Raw genomic sequence first — 18,992 nt, 5'->3', positions numbered from 1 at the left:
AACACATCCCCAACTTCTTTAATAAATATGTACTGCTTAGTATTCAGAAATGGATGCACTGCTGCTATTGGATATAGTGAAGCGATCTACTGTTCGTGCGTCCCAAATCTGGGGTACATGTGTGAAGCTTGGAAATGTGGGTGGGATGGTGGGGGTAGGATTCTCTCTCCAACTCTCTACTTCACCGATACTAGACACCTGCCACATTAGTATATAATAAGTAAAAGATTTATAGTTTTCATGCAAGCTCAATGTTGAATACTTAACAACAGCCCCAAATCTATTGTAGCTATGTAACATGAAGCTAGGCCTCAGCGGGTACTTACATGTGTGCAGAAATACTCTGCCGGATCCCCACAGGTAATCCCAGGGGGGTCCACTTTAATTATGGCATATTCTTTCATAACCATGGGCTTTGGTTGGCAGGCATAAAATTCCCAGGAAGGGCCCTCATCTGAGGTCACCCAGGATTTACAGATGTCATAGTGTCCCAGTGCCAGAGGCAGGCACTGCATGAGGAAGACAGCCAATGGCAGCATGGTAACTGGACCCAACGCTGGTGATCTCCAGGAGTGGAGATGCCTAGTAGACATAGAGGGGAAACTTCAGGGGGCTCAGGTGCTACTGTCAGGATCAGCATGGAAACACTTCATTGACAGGTACAGAGATACAGCTGGACTCTCCACACTATAGGTAACGGATAATGTTTAGTATATTCAAACACATGAAGGACTCAGTCTGCATATCTACACCAAGATCATTGTGTCGCTGAGACAATTCCCATCTTTCCAGGTCCCTTAGACTCTGCATCGAAGCCTCCACCGTTGGATACAGCGAGAAAGCAATACTGTATTTAAAAGTCCATTCTTAGGCACAGATGAGGGTTTATGTTACTCAGCAAAGCTTTCCGAGATGGGCACTTTCTCATGTTATTTATCACCACAAAAAGAATCTTCCTGTTTAATTGGTTGTCCTCTCCAAAGTCTTCTCAAATAGGAACTATGAAGGTCCAAGTCTTGTGACGGTAGAACCACATGGTCCAAGACATCAGGTCAAACTAAAAGGTCCCACGATAAACCTTGTCTGGTGCCAACTAGGATAAAGGTCAGTTTGCGAGTTTCAATCACGTCGACATTCAACACTGGGAAATAAGCTTTATAATGTAGTCAAATGTTTTTTCTTTCTTCTTGTGGAACTGTCCATTTAGTCAGAATAACAAGCATTGTCGTTTAGGCGAGACGTTATCAGCCAACGGTCCCTGCAAAAAATATAATGGACAAGTTTACACGTTACAAAGAAAACAATCTTTGGAACTCAGTTTTCATCCATCGTATCTGCCAACCACATCCACACAACAGATGGTTTGTCTTTTCCATCTAGACATATTTCTCATTTCAGAACCAATGCATTTATTTCATAACATACAGGGGGAAGGGGGGGGGGGGATCATACGTAACCCATGGAGACCTCTTACTAACCCCATGTAATGTTCAAAATCCTAGTAACAAACATATAAAAAAATACTACACAGAATGTATTTAATTGGTAAACATACATTATACACTAAACAAACCACCAAAGTGTTATGTGGGACATACTGCAATTATAATCCATAAAACTAATATAAAAGACACATTTGTTCCAGAGGAATTGGATGGTATTTATTAACAGCTTTTAAATATTTTACAACAAAAAAGCAATTTAGGTCATAACTGAAGTGAATTAAAATTGTAATTTTAAATTCCATATAGATCATCTTAGTATATACTGTAGCATATTAGTGTATTAAAATGTGAAATCTGAGCCAGAGAAACAAACAGTACTAAATATAAGTAGATCTGAAACGTGGTTATCATATTTGGGGAAGATGTATCAAGCTTTCAGGAAAGATAAGGTAGAGATGTTGCCCATAATAGAATCAATATGATTTATCACGAGTTTCTTATATAGCGTACACATATTCCGCAGCACTTTACAGAGAATATTTGAACATTCCCATCAGTCCCTGCCCCAGTGGAGCTTACACTCTATTACCTACCACATGTACACGCACACACATACAGACATTCTAGGGATAATTTTCATTTTTTAGCCAAATAACCTACCAGTATATTTTTGGATTGTGAGAGGAAACCAGAGTACCCAGAGGAAACCCACTCAAGCATAGCTAGAATATACAAACCCCACACAGTTTGGGCCATGGTGGGAATGGAACACATGACCTCAGTGCTGTGAGGCAGTAATGCTAACCATTACACCATCCATGATTTACCCTCAATCACAATAATGATGGACATATTACCGACCTGTTCAAAATGCTGACATTATGGTCAAAATGCCGACACGGTCAAAATGCCAACATTTAAATGTCGACATGTCAAAAGTATATTTTTTGGGGGGGGGTCTATATTGATATAATAATTATAATCTAACTACTCTAAGCCCACTTGGATCGTGAAGTAAGAACAAATTGGTTTCAAAGAAAACATCATGAAAAATTCATGTCGAGTTTTTGACATGTTGACATTTTAAATTCAGCGTGTTGGCATTTTGACCATGTCAGCATTGTGGATATTGACATTTTGAACATGTCGGTATTTTGACTGTCTGCGAATGGTTGTCGGCATTTTGCCCGTTGGTATCTTGACTGTCGGTAAATCGTCTGCATCCAACATAACAACCAATCAGTCTCGGACTTCCATTTGCGCGGGGCCTTGTGAGGGCCGAGGTGTTCGCAATACAGCAATGCAATCCCAGGACCTGTCATGCCCATGCCCAGGAGGGTCCTGTTCATGCAGTTTACCGATTATCAGGACACTGCTGGTTGCATCGCTTATGTAATTCAACCTTAATGAGGGCCATAAGCAGCACATGTGCAAGAGATAAGCTGTAAGGTTACAGGTGTTAATCTATGGTGTTATGCATTCAGTGCCCTGTCACCTACATACAGCCATTCCTGTTTATATGCACATTACAGATTCTCTTCATTTGCACTATTGGTTAAATCTGAACAGTGCAGACTGTACTTAATGTCCCAGGAAGGAAGAGAATCTTATAGGACATACAGTATGCTCTGCACTTTGCCAACTCATAATGTAATATGACCTCCTGATGAGGACTCCACTCAGATTTAGGTGCTTGGAAGGAAAATAACCAGCACTCAACCGAGGTGCATCCTGTAGGGAATAAGTAGTACAGCCGCCATAATGCAATGTATATTTAAGTGCCAAGCGCCGTTCATCCTTGTAGCTTTAATTCATTTAAATCATAATGTTAGCTGCAGTGGATGTTTTGTGGGTAGAGTTTAGGGTAATTCCAAGGTTTCAAGAACATAGAGAAAATGCATGGAGACTAATACGGTCTCTCCTAACGCATTCTATTTAAAGGGCCGGTGAGGGTAATGGCAGAGTTTAGCTACTGCGCTAAAACTCCAACTAAACCAAACTGACTTTCTTATTTCAACAAAGTTGAATGCTGTTCTAGGTGAGACTGATACAGGGCGGAACTCATTCTGCTCTGTGGCGTGTGGGGTATAATAACAAGGGACAACTCGTCGGCACCTCAGTATCTGTCCAGCACTGAGGAGACAGGGGATGCCAATAAAGTAGCCATCAAAGATATTTCTTTCCTGTACTCAGAAGTCTGAGCCAGTACAAGAAACCATGCCGGAGACCAGAGGAGAGAGTTGGTTGATCGACCTTGGGTAGAGGACTGAAGACAGGACGCGCTACAGGTAAAAGCTCCTGCTGGACTGTAATGACAGTGATCTTTTTTCACTATCCCCTATGGTTCTTCTGGCATTGTCCATCAGTTGAGAGTTGGATGACATTAAATCAGGGCTGGTGCCTTTTTATCAGCAAGAGAGAGAATACTTGTTGACAACTGGGCCCAAATCGGAGGCCTCTGGGGTTGGCCATATAGAGACCAATTATTGCATTTGTAGCCCTTTATGTTGATTTGCTATTTTACAGTGGGATTGCATAACTGTTCTGTAAAAGAATATTGATGGTAAATAAGGGTCCTATGATACTGGATGGGGACTTTGGGGGGACCTATGAAGGATGCTGCATCAGTGTTGATTTCCGGAGATGTATGGTCCTCTTCATTACCTGTATACATTCCATCTGTTTGCATGCATGATACATGCGGATGATTGGTTGTGGGGATACCGGCGTTCAGAATACCGATGCTGGAGGGAATACGTACAGGGGTTAGGTAAGTATACTTACCTTCCCCCTGTCCCCCTCCCTTAGCCCTAACCCTTTATTTTTTTATCTATTTATTCCAACACACTTTTAAATCTTTAGAATGTATAACTGAATTAAAGAGTCCTTTATACAATTTAATTTGCTATGTAGATGAAGAAATGAGGGCCTCCCATCCTGTATTTCATATGGACAAAAAGGGGTCTAAACGTGTAACTAAAGTGCAGGTTTATAGAAATTGAGATGTTGCCCATAGAAACCAATAAAATTATAGCTATTACCTATTGGAAGGTGCTAGATAGATGATAAGTAGAATATAATTGGTCACTATAAGAAACATCGCTACTTCTATATATCCGCACTCTAGTAAATATACCATCGAGTGCAGAGGTTGGTGTGTGCAGGTGCATATTAGAGGATATTGTCAGGTGAATGTCAGAATTCATATAATATACTTGGTGCTAAAATTCAATATGATACATAAACTATTCTATGGAACCCAAAATCCATTCTTTCTAAGAAAAAACTGCAGCCAGCGCACCCCCAGCTGTGACTAAGAGATGTACGGTGATTGGCTTATGAAATAGAACAAGAGAAGCTTTATGCGTTATGGGAAAGAGAAGCAGCTACAGGTATTGTATGTAAGAAAAAGAAAAAACTAAACGCAAATGCAAATGGGAATTTATGAACTTTGCTTAACAAAGAGCCTGTAACCAAAACCATCAAGTCCTTAACTAGGGATGTGCGATCCACGCTGGGTGCAGCGGTGGCACCGGTATTCAGCAGCCTGGCGTTATGCCCCCAATACTCAGTTTTCTTTTCCCATCTCTCTCTTCAACAGTATGACGCCATGATATGTGCTGGACATAGAAGTTCCCTACTACAGTGCTGCTAGGGACCCTGCACCTTCCAATATATAACCCAATATATATATATATATATATATATAGTATAACTGGTTTTCTGCCGATTCCATTCCTCACTGCATGTTAATGTCCCTGTTACATGTAGCCCTGTACTCATTAATTCATCACTCATAACCTGACGTATTAAATGCTGCTTCCTCTGCTATTTAACACGCGGCGGCCGTATGATTATTGATTAAATTGATATCAATAATCGCACGCAGGGAAAATCTGGCAGGAATCTGCGCCTGTAATGGTGGTCCGAAGCCTAATCAGGGTAATTTTCAGGAAAGTTACCCTGACCATGAGCTGCGCATGTGCCGCTGACCAATATCACTGCCACTACCAACAACCCCAGCACCGCCTCCCGTCGTGCAGACCCGCCCTTCCCCAGATCATAGTCACCAACACCTGGGGATCGGTAATTGGAGCTCCTGGAGGGCTGCTGGTCATCAGGGCTTCCTGCTGCTGTGAGCTGACACTTTGCAGCATCACTTTACTACACTGAGAGTCACAAGAGCCGCTTGGAGCCCCAATGGCCAGCAGCCTTCATTGGAGCAGCGAACAATGGACCCTGGGTAGGTATGATTTTATTTTTTAAACTGTAATCAGCTTTTGGGTCTATCGGATATACACAGCTGATCACACTGGCCCCGTCCCTGCACTGCTTTCTCTACCCACTATGTAATATGTGATGCTGTGGTCATTCCTCTGTTCTGATTGGCTACCTATTGCACAACTTCTGCCCACTGCAAAAAGGAAATCACAAAGAACGGTAAATGAAGGCGGTGCTTAGCAATTTGGAAGCAGAAACTCAAAAAAAATTTTTCCTGAGATTTAGGTAACTGTGTGACCAGTCAAAGTTCCCCAAGAGTTTTTTCCTAATTCGTAATGGTATTTTAAACTTGTATATCTAACAAAGATAGAAGTATCTCTGCATGGAGGCCAACACATTCAAGGGTATATCCATTTCAGGATTCATTACTTTCCTTTTTTTTTTTTGCAAGGGAGGGTCCCTTCTTTTTTACGGACACTGGCTAGGAATATATCAAAATGTGAATTCTGCAATAACATCAGCAGAAGGCGAACATGATGTCCTTTCTTCCAGTACACGTTAATAAATTCTGGACAGAACCACAGGTGGGCAGTGGCGAACTGTCCCCTGAAGAAGATATACGGGATATTGGAAGTATATTATTAAACAGCGGCCAAGCATGTTCATGTTGAAACAATCTCGTCAGTTATATACAAGAAAATCAAAAACAAATATTAGATTTGCAGCCTTAGAGCTGTGGGAATTGTATGCACACATTGATCCATCGTAAAGCATTCATATATCCATGTTAAGGTCTCTTTCACCCCCTTTCAAAGATGAAGGCCACTTGATTGAGACAAATGACCGAAACAGGCAAAAAAAATCTATCTCTCATACTGTAGATTCGAATGTTATTGAGATTGCTGTGAGCAGCACACCTCATTTTCACCACCCAAACACAAGCCCCCCGCTTCAGTTCTAATATTGCCTCTGCGAGATTATTGCAGGAGGGGTACTGTCCGCCATCTCATCTGTAAAGCCAGATCCCATGCGGTTCTCAATTAATGTAAGAGAGACTTTTCATCTACAAGTGTTACTTGTACAAGTGTAAAACTGTGCTGCTAAAAAAAAAGAAACCTCATTAAATTCCCGATAATAGAATTATTAACCTCTAAAGAGCCAGTAGGGGAAGAGACTTCATTTTTAGTTTTAAAAGGAAACTAATGCTGCTTATTTTGCTTATTTAATTAAGTGTCTTCCGCGAATCTGAAGCAGAACCGCCTCGTTTAATGACATTTTCCTAAATGTTACATTTTCATAATAGAAGTCAATATGAGACATACATAACAAATTGTAGTCTTCGTTAACTAGGGCAGTGTCTCCAGTCTTACGCCAGACGTGCAGAGCAGACGCTTTATTAGATAAGACCTTTAGCCTTATTTATGAAAGGCTACAAAGTGCTAAAGATTATTTCTGCCACACTTTAATAACATGGCAAAAATAGCCAAAATTGAATTTACTGCAAGCCATAGCGGCCCATTAAACATTCATTTTGATCAGTATATTGCAAGTTAAGCAGAAGAAAGGTAATAATCCCTGATTTGTTACCGTAGCCTGAAGCAAATTTGTACAAGTTGTACATATTAAATATGTCTCATAATGAATCAGTTCAGGGATAGTTACTGTATTTACAATTAGCACTTTATGAACATCTACAACACACTTTAATACGTCTGGTGCTCTTTATTGAGTGTGAATGAGTTACTATTCTTATACACCTGTATGATAACTGAGTCAAAGTCAGTAGAAGTTGTGTGAGAACGTTCTAGGATTTGCTAGTATTCCTCTATGGAATGCGTTACCTATGGACCATGCGAGCAACCAATCCCTCCTACAGCCGGGTTGGCCGAACCGGTACTCAAGATCTACCGAAAGTCCATGTTTTCACAGTCACCGATTTATATGTAGATCTGTAGAATGTGTCGGAATTTACCAGTTAGGAACGCATGCAGCACAGGTTTGAAAATGTGACAGTTGGTAATGTCTGCACCAGCTAGGTAAACGTGAACTGTTGGTAGATCTCGAGGACCAGTTTGGCCAGCCTGGCCTTAAAGGGAATTTATACCCTTAGCCTGAGACAGTTTAACTCTAAAATGTCTCCTATGTCAAATACAGCAGAACATGGTTTGATTTCCCTTCCTGTTAAGCCCTCCGTGGAACCGATTCCTCAGGAAGCAAAATACAAACTAGAATAAACGTTTGTTCCTACCTAGGCCCAGGGCTAGTGGTACCACAATAAGCCACTTCAATGTACTTATGAGATAAATTCTGAGGCTCATATGCAGATACAGTACATACAGGGTTTACTGCACAGTGAAAAGCTGCGAATTTAACGTCCAGAACCAGCCACTTTTTTCAGAGTGATAAACCCACATGAAACATGTTGTAACCCATAAAATGCAGACTCCGCACGGGTTGTTCTAACATCCGCTGCCCCGTTTTTGGTCCCCTCCAGCAGCTACCGCATCGATACTAATTGCATATGCTCTAACATATGCGATTAGTTAAGCAAAGGACAGCTCTGGCTTTAAGAACTGTCCTTTGCAATGCAGTGCCGGTGGCGGGGCATGCTGGGAAAGAACAGTGACGGATCCCTCACACAGCGCTGCGGAGAGAAGCCCATTGGCTACTACAGGGTATCACCAGAAAAAGCTGCAAATTCCATCCGCAGCACTGACGTGGCGTGTGGACATTAGGGCATGTGAAAATGTGGTTTTCGCTTTAGAGCACCTCCCCCTCTGTGCGTTCTAACGCTGACTTTTCCACGTGGCACCTGTGTCTGCAAGGAATAGTGCGCCATAAAAGCACAGAGGGACAAAGGACCTGATAGAATTTATTTATTGTTTATTAACAGCTGTTTATATAGCGCACACATATTCCGCAGCGCTGTACAAAGAATAGTTGAACATTCACATCAGTCCCTGCCCCAGTGGAGCTTACAATCTACATCCTCTACCACATTCTAGGGGTAATTTTGTTGGGAGCCAACTGACCTACCAGTATATTTTTGTATTGTGGGAGAAAACCGGAGCACCCAGAGGAAACCCACGCAAACACGATGAGAATATACAAACTCTGCACAGTTAGGGCCATGGTGGGAATAAAACCCATGACCTCAGCGCTGTGAGGCAGTAATACTAACCATTACACCATCCATGCTGCCCACATAGGACCATGTTGACAATTAGTAGCATGGTAAACTCTGTGGCTAATTGAAAATAAATATCACAGATACCTCATCCCATGATACTTTAGCCACCAACAAGTCATTTTTCTGCCAGACACAGGAAGGAAGGGGAGGAGCAATGTTCCATGTACGCTATTGGTCTCTGTCACTGATCTTTATTCAGATCTTAGAGCAAATTACAGCCCATCGTGGAATTTTGTCCTGCCCCTCCACAAGCTGCTGAACGGGGGCCATGTTGCTGTAGTGTGATTGTATGTAGCCTTTTCCTCTACACCTACAATATGCACGTCCCGCCTCCCAGATTCCTCTGTCGGCCCTCTTCTGCTGGTTTCAATGTGATTGGCTGTGTCCATCGCTGGGACTGCATGGTACACATTATAGTACAGATCAGGAGTGGGCCTGTAAAGGAACTGCCTTGCTCACAATGTACCATCTACCTCGTCCCTTCACGTTCCAGCCTTCCCCTGACTCCTGCTGTTCCCTCTATACTTGCATATTATTTGTCTCTATCACCCCATGTGTCTCTCCTTGTTTTTGCTCTCCTGCCTCAAGTATTTTTTATTTGAACCTCTCTTTCCCTATCTTTGAATGGGGAAGTAATGCTGACGAGTACTTATAATAGGTGTGCATGCTTGTGTAATTAGATACATAGGTATACAGTGTTTTGGAGATCACTGTAGTGAATGCAAGGAAACTGGTTCAGCTAAGGCTACTGTATGTCTAAGGGCCTTGTTCAGAGTTGCAAGCAAAGCAAAACTAAGCAAAACCAATACTCCTGCAGGTGGGGCTGATATAACATTTGTACAGAGATTTGTATTTGGGTGGGCTGTATTGTTTCTGTGCATGGAAAATACTTGTACAGTAGCTCACAAATGCTAGACGACTTTATTTTTATACTGCAATTTAGATTTCAGTTTGAACGCACCACAGCCAAATCTAAATCTCTTTGCACATGTTACATCTGCCCCACCTGCAAGGCAACATGATTTTTGCCCCGTTGTGTGCTTTGTTTTTGCTTTGCGTATAACAATTTGCGTGTAATGATTTTATTTTCACATTTGCTTTCATTCATTAAACAGCATCAAAACTCCTTAAAAAGACAAGTAATGAATGCCAGTGACTATACTTCATTGCCTTAAGACGTCACGGTGTTCATTGCAATGTGGGGCATAATGTATGGTGATTGTACAAAATGTACAACCCAATGCCCAATTTGTTCGTGAGTACGTTCCAAACTTATTTGGGAAATATTTTTATTTTATGTTCACATATAATCAGGGGCGAATTATCTCTGTATCTTGTGGGTCCCATTGTCTGTGGGTCAAACCCCACACTCACACCCCACCATGCCTTCTTACATCGGAAGGAATGAAGAGTCACTGACTTGTCACGTGGGTGATGACTATTTCCTGCTGACGCTATACCAAAAGTAAAGAACGATATGAGATCAGGTTCCTGGGTCAGTGCTTTGTCTTTCCTTCCTGGTAACTTGCCCCACCCAGTCCATCAGGTAGCCATGCCCCTCCAGCCCATAGGAACCAATCAGATTCGGTCTATCAATTCTCTATTGCATTCTGGGAAATTATAGACATATTGATCTGATCGATTGCTATGGGCTACATCCTTTTTTTTTTTTCATTCCAAACACTTTAATCAATATATCCCACAGAGTTGTATGGGTCCCTACCATTGCATTCCTCATGCGTGACATTAATGACAATGTAGGACTATTAGGAACTTGTAGTCCCCCAAATGCTAGAGATCTGAACAATTGTTACAAACTAGGTTTATAATATATATATATATATATATATATATATATATATATATATATATTTAATTATCTTGACTCCTTGTAAAGTCAGTGTGATATAAGCAGTTTTTAGCATTGGTTTACTTAAAGCCTATGGATTCTCATGCCCAGTATGAACTAAAATACCAACTCCTCCTCAGTATCAGGAGTATCAGTATCAGGAGTATCAGTATCAGGAGTATCAGTATCAGGAGTTGGGTGCTGCACTCTAACATTACATGCAGCACCCAGCTCCTGTTATAGTGGATGCTGGTCATACCCCAAGGAGTGACAAAACAGGTCACCATGCTTGACCATGCTGTCTTCACTTGAGGCCATGCCCCTTTTTGGCAGCTGGGGTGTCTGAGAACCCAGTGACACTGCTGCATGCTCAGACTGAAAATATTGTCCGCTCGTGTCCGACTTCGCCATTGTGTGCACCACAGGCCCACATTCCGCAGCAAATGACAGAAACGTCCATACAGTACGTCGACACATGAGATTTCCGTAGTCCGACACACAGACTGAACAGATTTCCCTGTTTTTCAGTGTCCTTTGTTCAGGATCATTAGAATAAATCACTTACTTTGCATATTTCTCAAAACATTTGTGAGCAGTCAATGTGAATTATTTCATACCGCGCTATACCTAACAATTTGTAGACCATTTCTGTTTGTTGATTTTATATTTCAAAAGCGAATTCTTATATAATCACCTGTGTTATTTTAAAAATGTCATTAATCCATACGATAACTTTTGACTTTACAGCCACATATTCGGCAAAGACATTGATCTTTCTCCCAAAGCCTTCATGACAACTGCTATTGTTGAAGCTTATTTTGGAAAATTCTCTGTAATACCGTATACGCTAACAGTAACCACATTAAGCCATGTGGACGTTAAGCCGCATAAACACAATATTTACAAATTCAATGCAGTTTAACGCTTACAAATGAAATGTGTCCAAACCATACAGAACGTAACCATTTAAGCGGTAAAATGGACATAAATATTCATAGTATGGCTTAAGGCACAACAATCGCATAATAAATAAGAAATCTATACCAGTAACGTAAAAGCGATCAACCTTTTCATTAAAGATTGCATAATGAAATTAAACCCACATTTTTCTTTCAATTACATTGGCAGAATTAGTTGAGGGTGAACCATATAAATAAGACATTGCCATTCTATGATAATCAACAAATAAGAAAGGTCATATTTGGGAATCGGCTTGAAATTAGGCTAGTTTAAGAATAGTTCAGTTTGCATGTTTGCATAATATTTTTTTTAACTTTACTTACTGTCTGAGGCTTTGTGGCCTAATGAAGACGAACAGACTTTTTGGGTAGGTCACTACACTTTATCGCCAAATATTGCCTTTTATAATTATTTTGTTTGTTTTGAATTAAACACTTAAATCAATGTTCATTTGTACAGTACAAGAAATAAGAATGAGAAAGAGACCAGTTGAAAGAGCAAGAAGGGTTGCACACACACACACACACACACACACACACACACACACAAACATACACACATACACAAACACACACATGAATAGGAAATTAGGCCGCCATCTACTAATAGTGAGCAAGGACAGTTACAGTATTAAGACTTCCAGCATACAGTCATCTGGAAGTTCTACCAGCAGACGGATAAGTCATGAAACTTAAATGGGACCATATAGAATGTTTTGTATAAGGAGAGTGGCAAAATCATCAACCAAAGAAGCCCATACATTAAACATTAAAAAAACTGTGTATTTGAATTGAGAGGAAAATCTGCTGTGTAAAATATATTAGCCTCATTTCTTCCCATGTATCAGGATTTACTGATGGAGAGAACAAGAACCATCAGATAGAATAAAGTAGGTTTTCTGCCAGCCACAAATTGATTATTTTTGGTGGCAAGCATTTGTATAGCCATCTTCTAAACCTTGGACTTTACTCCAGAAATGAAGGCCAGTTGTTGCTTTAGATGCTGTATTTAGTAAGTATATACAGTAGTATGTTTGCTATATTTTCCTATAGTTGGATATATTTTCTGTAGATCGCTCTATGCTCTCCACTGATAGGGATAGAGTTAGGGAATAGTTTTTTGGTTTCTGAGACTTGTCTTTCTACTTTGAACAAGTTTATAAAATGCGTTTACAAAGCAAACTTGTTATTTGTCTTGTTCCCCGCTACCATAAATGAGTCAGTGTACAGACTGGACAGTATTTCTCACAGACCAAGGATATGAAATAGATTGGACACATGCATTATTTAATAGCAGGGAAGGTGTATAAATACTACACTAATGGTCATCCCTACATTGGTGCCCCTTGTACATTGTACAAATACATATATGGAAATGCCCACCAAATACACAAATGTGTCTGTTCGGCTTCAGAATATAAATGTCTATCTATCTATCTATCTATCTATCTATCTATCCATATATCTATCTATCTATCTATCTATCTATCTATCTATCTATCTATCTATCTATCTATCTATCATAATCTTCTGCCTGTATAGCAACCTTGTATCTTGAAATATCTATCTATCTATCTATCTATCTATCTATCTATCTATCTATCTATCTATCTATCTATCTATCTATCTATCTATCTATCTATCTATCTATCTATCTATCATAATCTTCTGCCTGTATAGCAACCTTGTATCTTGAAATATCTATCTATCTATCTATCTATCTATCTATCTATCTATCTATCTATCTATCTATCTATCTATCTATCTTACTCTTTTTAATATCCATGTTCAACATATACTCCTCTGGCACCTGTTTGGTTAATAATGCAGCATTATCCTTTGAGGCTTTTTTTAATTGCAATTTTATTTTCTCTAATTACAGCAGTTACAGGCCTGGCAGGAAAATGTATAGAAAAAAAAGCTGATATATTTTATTTGGCGGATGTAGCCTGATTCTGTGCTACTGAGAAAAAGTTGTTGCGGTGTTCTGTAACCGATACCTGACGAACGATGGCAGAGGTCATCGGTGTCTGAAGACATTGTGGCAGCTGGGGAAGTTTTACCTTTCTGCACTCTTTTAACTAAGCTGACTTGATGGGAATGAATTTTACCAGTGACATTTTCAGCAGGCATTATTGGAAGACAGTGAGCTCTGCACTAGAAAGAGACAATCAATGCTAGTTCCCTCCTTTTAGGAGAACTTACTCACCACTAGGGAATGATAAGCAATGTATTGTGAACACAAAATTAGATTGTACAGTAGGTGGATACATAAACCCAAGTTTCTTTTTTTTTCTTCTTTTTTTTTTGTATTGACTGGACATTTTTGCAGTTTGCCTTAACCATTTGCTTCCAAAAAACCAAGCAGAGAGGACAGTGGGATGATCTCTTGGAAGTACATAGCAATGGGAGTAATGACAGATGGTACCTCTGTAGCTTTGTGTGAGATTATTATACAGTGCTGAAGTCTTTTATCTTTTGCATATTTATGTTTAGAAAATAAAAAATAACTACTGAAATCTGGTTGTACTCAACAGCATGTACTCAAAAAGTTGCAGATTATCCACCATCGCCTTCAGAAGCGGAGGGCTAAATATATACTGTAGTCAGATTTATTACCTTCAGTTGGAAGCCTGATTAGAGTTACATCATATAAATATTTTACATCTGACACACATTCTTAGCGGGTGATTTATCCTTCTGCTAAAGAGTTAGATGTTATTTTAGGAATTGAGCATTCTCGCAGAAGGAACATATAGGGTCTATCTATCTATCTATCTATCTATCTATCTATCTATCTCTCTCTCTATCTATCTATCTATCTATCTATCTATCTATCTCTCTCTCTCTATCTATCTATCTATCTATCTATCTATCTATCTATCTCCCTCTTATATCTATCTATCTATCTATCTAAATATCTATCTATCTATCTATCTTCATCTATCTATCTATCTATCTATCTATCTCCCTCTTATATCTATCTATCTATCTATCTATCTATCTATCTATCTATCTATCTATCTATCTATCTTCATCTATCTATCTCTCTATCTATCTTCATCTATCTATCTATCTATCTATCTATCTATCACTCTATCTATCTATCTATCTATCTATCTATCTATCTATCTTCATCTATCTATCTATCTCATATATCTATTAATATTATAACTATAAATATGTATCATTCACATATTTATCTTACTATCTACAGAGTGTCTAACTTTTTAGAGTGTCTCTTTATCTATCTAATAACATATATGTATAATTCAAATATTGATCTATCTACAATGCCTGTTTATCTATCTATCTATCTATCTATCTATCTATCTATCTATCTACCTGGTGTCTATCTATCTCATATCTTTATAACTATATATTTTCTATTTATGTATCTACATAACTATTATTACGGCATGTAAGTTATTTTGAGTTGTTTTCCTCCCAATGTGAGCGTAATAGAGCGGGTGCTAATAGTTTAGAAAAGTCGGAGCAGCAGAAATGACTGCACTGAGTGATGAATGCAAATCAGAATATGTAATAAAATGGCTTAATATGCAGATCAAGTATCATGGCTGCTGTTTATTTGTCAATCCAAAGGAGAATCTGCTTGCACTGCAAATGTTTATATGATCTAATTTACTAACAGTATTACAGAGAGAGAGCAGAATCCTCACACACAAACTAATGTGACATTAGAGTAGTATCTGGGCAGCCTGTGTGTACTGTGCTGACTGCAAACCACACAATACAAACTGTGTCGCTGATTTCTAAAGTTCCATTCAAATCACATCCTTATGAAGCAGGTATAGACTAGACGTCTTGTGGGCAGGGTAACCTGCAACTCATCGCACTGTCTGAATTTATACACCATTGAATATATATATATATATATATATATATCAGTGTACATACTCCACTAATATAGATGAATTTGATAAAGATACGCAGAGCGTGGATTATGTGTAAGTACAAATATATGGAGCGCCGGTATATTAAGGAATTTTTGCTTTTATAGAATTACTTTTGAAAAGAAAATGCTATTTTTAATATGAAATTATAGGACGAATCTTGCAGGGAAAGTATATACTGTACTGTACCTTATATTAAAGAGAGAGAAAGATCCAGACAGGGATATAAAGTATATTTGTCAATTCTGGTTGTCACACACAGTCCACAAATAAAAATGTGCCTTTTTTAAAAACCATTTAAGTATGTGTGGTATGTGCAGAATATACAATAGGAGAAAGATAGATGGATGGGTAGACAGATAGATAGATAGATAGATAGATAGATAGATAGATAGACAGATAGATGAATAGATACTGTAGATAGATATGAATCCCTAGCTTGAAACTTATAACCAACCCCTAAAAATGTGTATTTTAAAACCCTTTATAAAAGTTAACCAAATCCCCATGTATACATACAGTATACTGTACAACTATATCACAGGGTCTAGGTAACCTTTGTGGGCATTACACTAGAATATAATGGCAGATTATCCGTGGGTGTGAGTGAGTGTGCTAAGTTCACAACTTCCTGCTCATAGTGTAGGAGTGCCGTTACCATGCTGCTCTGAAGCCCCTTTGCCGGACAGCTGGGTCTAGACTACGATGCACGCCTGATACTATCACGGTCCATGTGTCAGTGTGCTGTGTGCTCTCATAATAACAACTCACCAGCTCGCAGAGCTCCACCAGCCGCTCACACGCCGAGATCCCCCTGCAGATACAGGCAGCAGTCCCGGGATAAGAGGGGGGTGATTCGCCTCCTCGGGTGCCGCTCAGTGCCTCATAGGGTCCGGACTGCTCCCATCCCATGGAAACTTTACCTCTATCTTGCCAGTTTCCTGTGCAGTGTGCGGCGCAGACAGGACGCTCAGTCCCCTCCCTGCAGGTCACGGGCAGATGGCGGGAGGCTTATGCGAGATCCCCTCTGTGCTTCCTACCTCTCCGAGTTAATGCTGCAGCTAAATCCTTTAGCCATCACTTTCAATCACGGGAGCAGCTCTTTATCTCCCGGCATGATCCCGGCTGCGTAACTTCCTCTGGAGCCCTGCGCACCATCCCACCAGCAGGCAATGTGCTGCTTAAAGGAGCCCAGCAGCAATAGTGTGTGTGTGCGGGAGAGGGGCGACCCGGAGCGTTTCAGCACCGCACTGTGTGGACAGCTCCCTGGTAGCCAATGGTGCGTGTATTGGAGGGGGACAGTCCGGATGGTTTCAGCACCACGCCATGTGGACAGCTCCCTGTAATGGGTGTAGAGGAGAGGGACAGTCCGGAGTGTTGAGCCGCTGCTTTCAGCACCACGCTGTGCAGACAGCTCCCTGCAGCCGGTATGTGTGGGTCCGGGAGAGGGACGATAAGGGAATGTTTCAGTGCCACGCCGTGTGGGCAGCTCCCTGTAGTTGACGGGTGCAGGAGATGCACAGTCCGGAAGGTTTCAGCACCACGGCGTGCGGACAGCTCCCTGTAGTTGATGGGTGCTGGACTCTCACAGTCCGGATGGTTTCAGCACCACGGCGTGTGGACAGCTCCCTGTAGTTGATGGGTGCTGGACTCTCACAGTCCGGATAGTTTCAGCACCACGACGTGCGGACAGCTCCCTGTAGTCTTGATGAGTGTATAGGAGAAGGACAGTCCTGAGTGTTGAGCTGCTGCTTTCAGCACCACGCTCTGCGGACAGCTGCCTGCAGCCTACAGCGAGTGAGTGGTGAGGTGCACTCAGGAGGGTTCCTGCACCAAACTGTGCTGGCAGCTCCCGGTAGCCTGTGTGTGTCTTTGTGTGTGTACACGTTGTGAGAATAGAATAGTCAGGGGTGTTGAGTCGCTGCTTTCAGCAACCACGCTGTGCTGACAGCTTCGGGACACCACACCCCTATCTCTCACTGTAGGGCGTAGTCTTACCGTGACCCCTGCTGTTTAATTATTGTGGGAGAGAAACATCATCTATTCATTCTGATGACTTCCATCATCTTCCAAGGATCCCATCACATCGCACATAGCAGCACACTGGGGATTGGAAAGGAGGAGACTGGAGTATTTATTAACGTCGGGGGTTTGGAGCGGCTACACCTGTACAAGTACGGTGAACCCTCCCAGAATATTGCCAATTAATGAATATTGGCAATGCTGTATGCCAATGAGAGCTTTTTATTGGCAGTGGTACCAACATTTTTTTTGAAAGAAGTAAATATTTTAGCATAGTAAGTTGCTACACTCATCCAAAAAAATCTTATTCATGGCTGCACACCTATGAATGTGGGAGGGAGCTCTTGGATAGAAATATGTATTGGCATGGGATTCTTATAGAAGATTTTAAGGGAAAAAAATAAGTCTAAATAAATTCTAGTTTTGGGCATACTCCGTGTCTGCTATATTATGAAAGGTGTATATATGCATCTAATCTCTATAAGGTTGCTTGGTTGTAGGTTAATGTTGTGTGTTCAGCTTCTGTTTGCAAAAACATGCATTTACATTGCTTTTTATACCGTTTGAAAAATGTTTTACAAAATATGTTTCTAAACTTGCTCTGGTAACCCCCCAACCAACACCACCACCACCACCACCACCACCACCACCACCACCACCAACTGACTGAGCAATACTGATTTACAGTAACAATTAAGGGCAATACTGGTATAGCTAATCATTGGCATATGTATGTGTGTGTGTGTGTGTGTGTGTTACTAAGTCTTAGGGGTATATTTACCACAGGCCAATCTTTCAAAATTGATTTTGCATATTAGACACTAGATTGCACATTTACGAACAATAAAAATCCATATAAAAATGAATCTGTCATTACATGTACATTTTAGACTCTGATACACAATATCTGTTTTGGTTGTCAAAATCAATGCAAATTGGCAAAAATTGTCTTCACTTAATATATCCTTTAGTCTGTAACTTTTTTCCTACTATTACCTAATGAACTGAACCCCAACTATTGTATTACAATTTTGTTTTTTTATATGTTCATAGTGAAAACAAAAAAGCCAGGGCAGAGGTTATAATCATAGTTTAAAATAACATTACAGTACACTATATTTCTAATGAAAATGAAAATAATTAAGAACGGGAGAGCACTATAATGTTATTATACATACTGTAGCACTGTAATGTAAGAGGCACTACAGTGTAACATAATATGGAGCACTGTAATGTTGCACTGGCAGCCCTACAGTGTGACATTGGAGGTCATTCTGATTGAACCGCAAAGCGGTGAAATTCCCATCTTTGAAGGTCATTTAAACCCCTCCCGCCACCCGCACTAATGCCTGCCCCCCCTCGCATGCTGATTTCCTTGCACGCATGTGAATG

At 40.5% G+C, this 18,992-nt stretch overlaps 1 protein-coding gene across 1 annotated transcript in view; it reads right to left on the bottom strand.

Annotated features, from left to right (window-relative positions):
- Positions 1 to 17,687, bottom strand: part of NTNG2 (netrin G2) — a 103,810-nt gene extending 86,123 nt beyond the window's left edge. The window contains exons 1-2 of the mRNA XM_083160918.1: positions 16,350 to 17,687; positions 327 to 1,258 (exon numbers count right to left, since the gene is read on the bottom strand). Coding sequence (XP_083017044.1) covers positions 327 to 593 — 267 coding nt within the window. The 5' untranslated portion in view covers positions 594 to 1,258; positions 16,350 to 17,687. The remainder of the gene's footprint in view (positions 1 to 326; positions 1,259 to 16,349) is intronic.
- Between the last annotated feature and the right edge of the window lie 1,305 nt (positions 17,688 to 18,992).

The sequence above is a fragment of the Crinia signifera genome, chromosome 9 (assembly GCF_055691185.1).
Source record: "Crinia signifera chromosome 9, ASM5569118v1, whole genome shotgun sequence".
Taxonomy (NCBI): Eukaryota; Metazoa; Chordata; class Amphibia; order Anura; family Myobatrachidae; genus Crinia; species Crinia signifera.
This window is presented reverse-complemented; position numbering and strand designations above follow the sequence as displayed.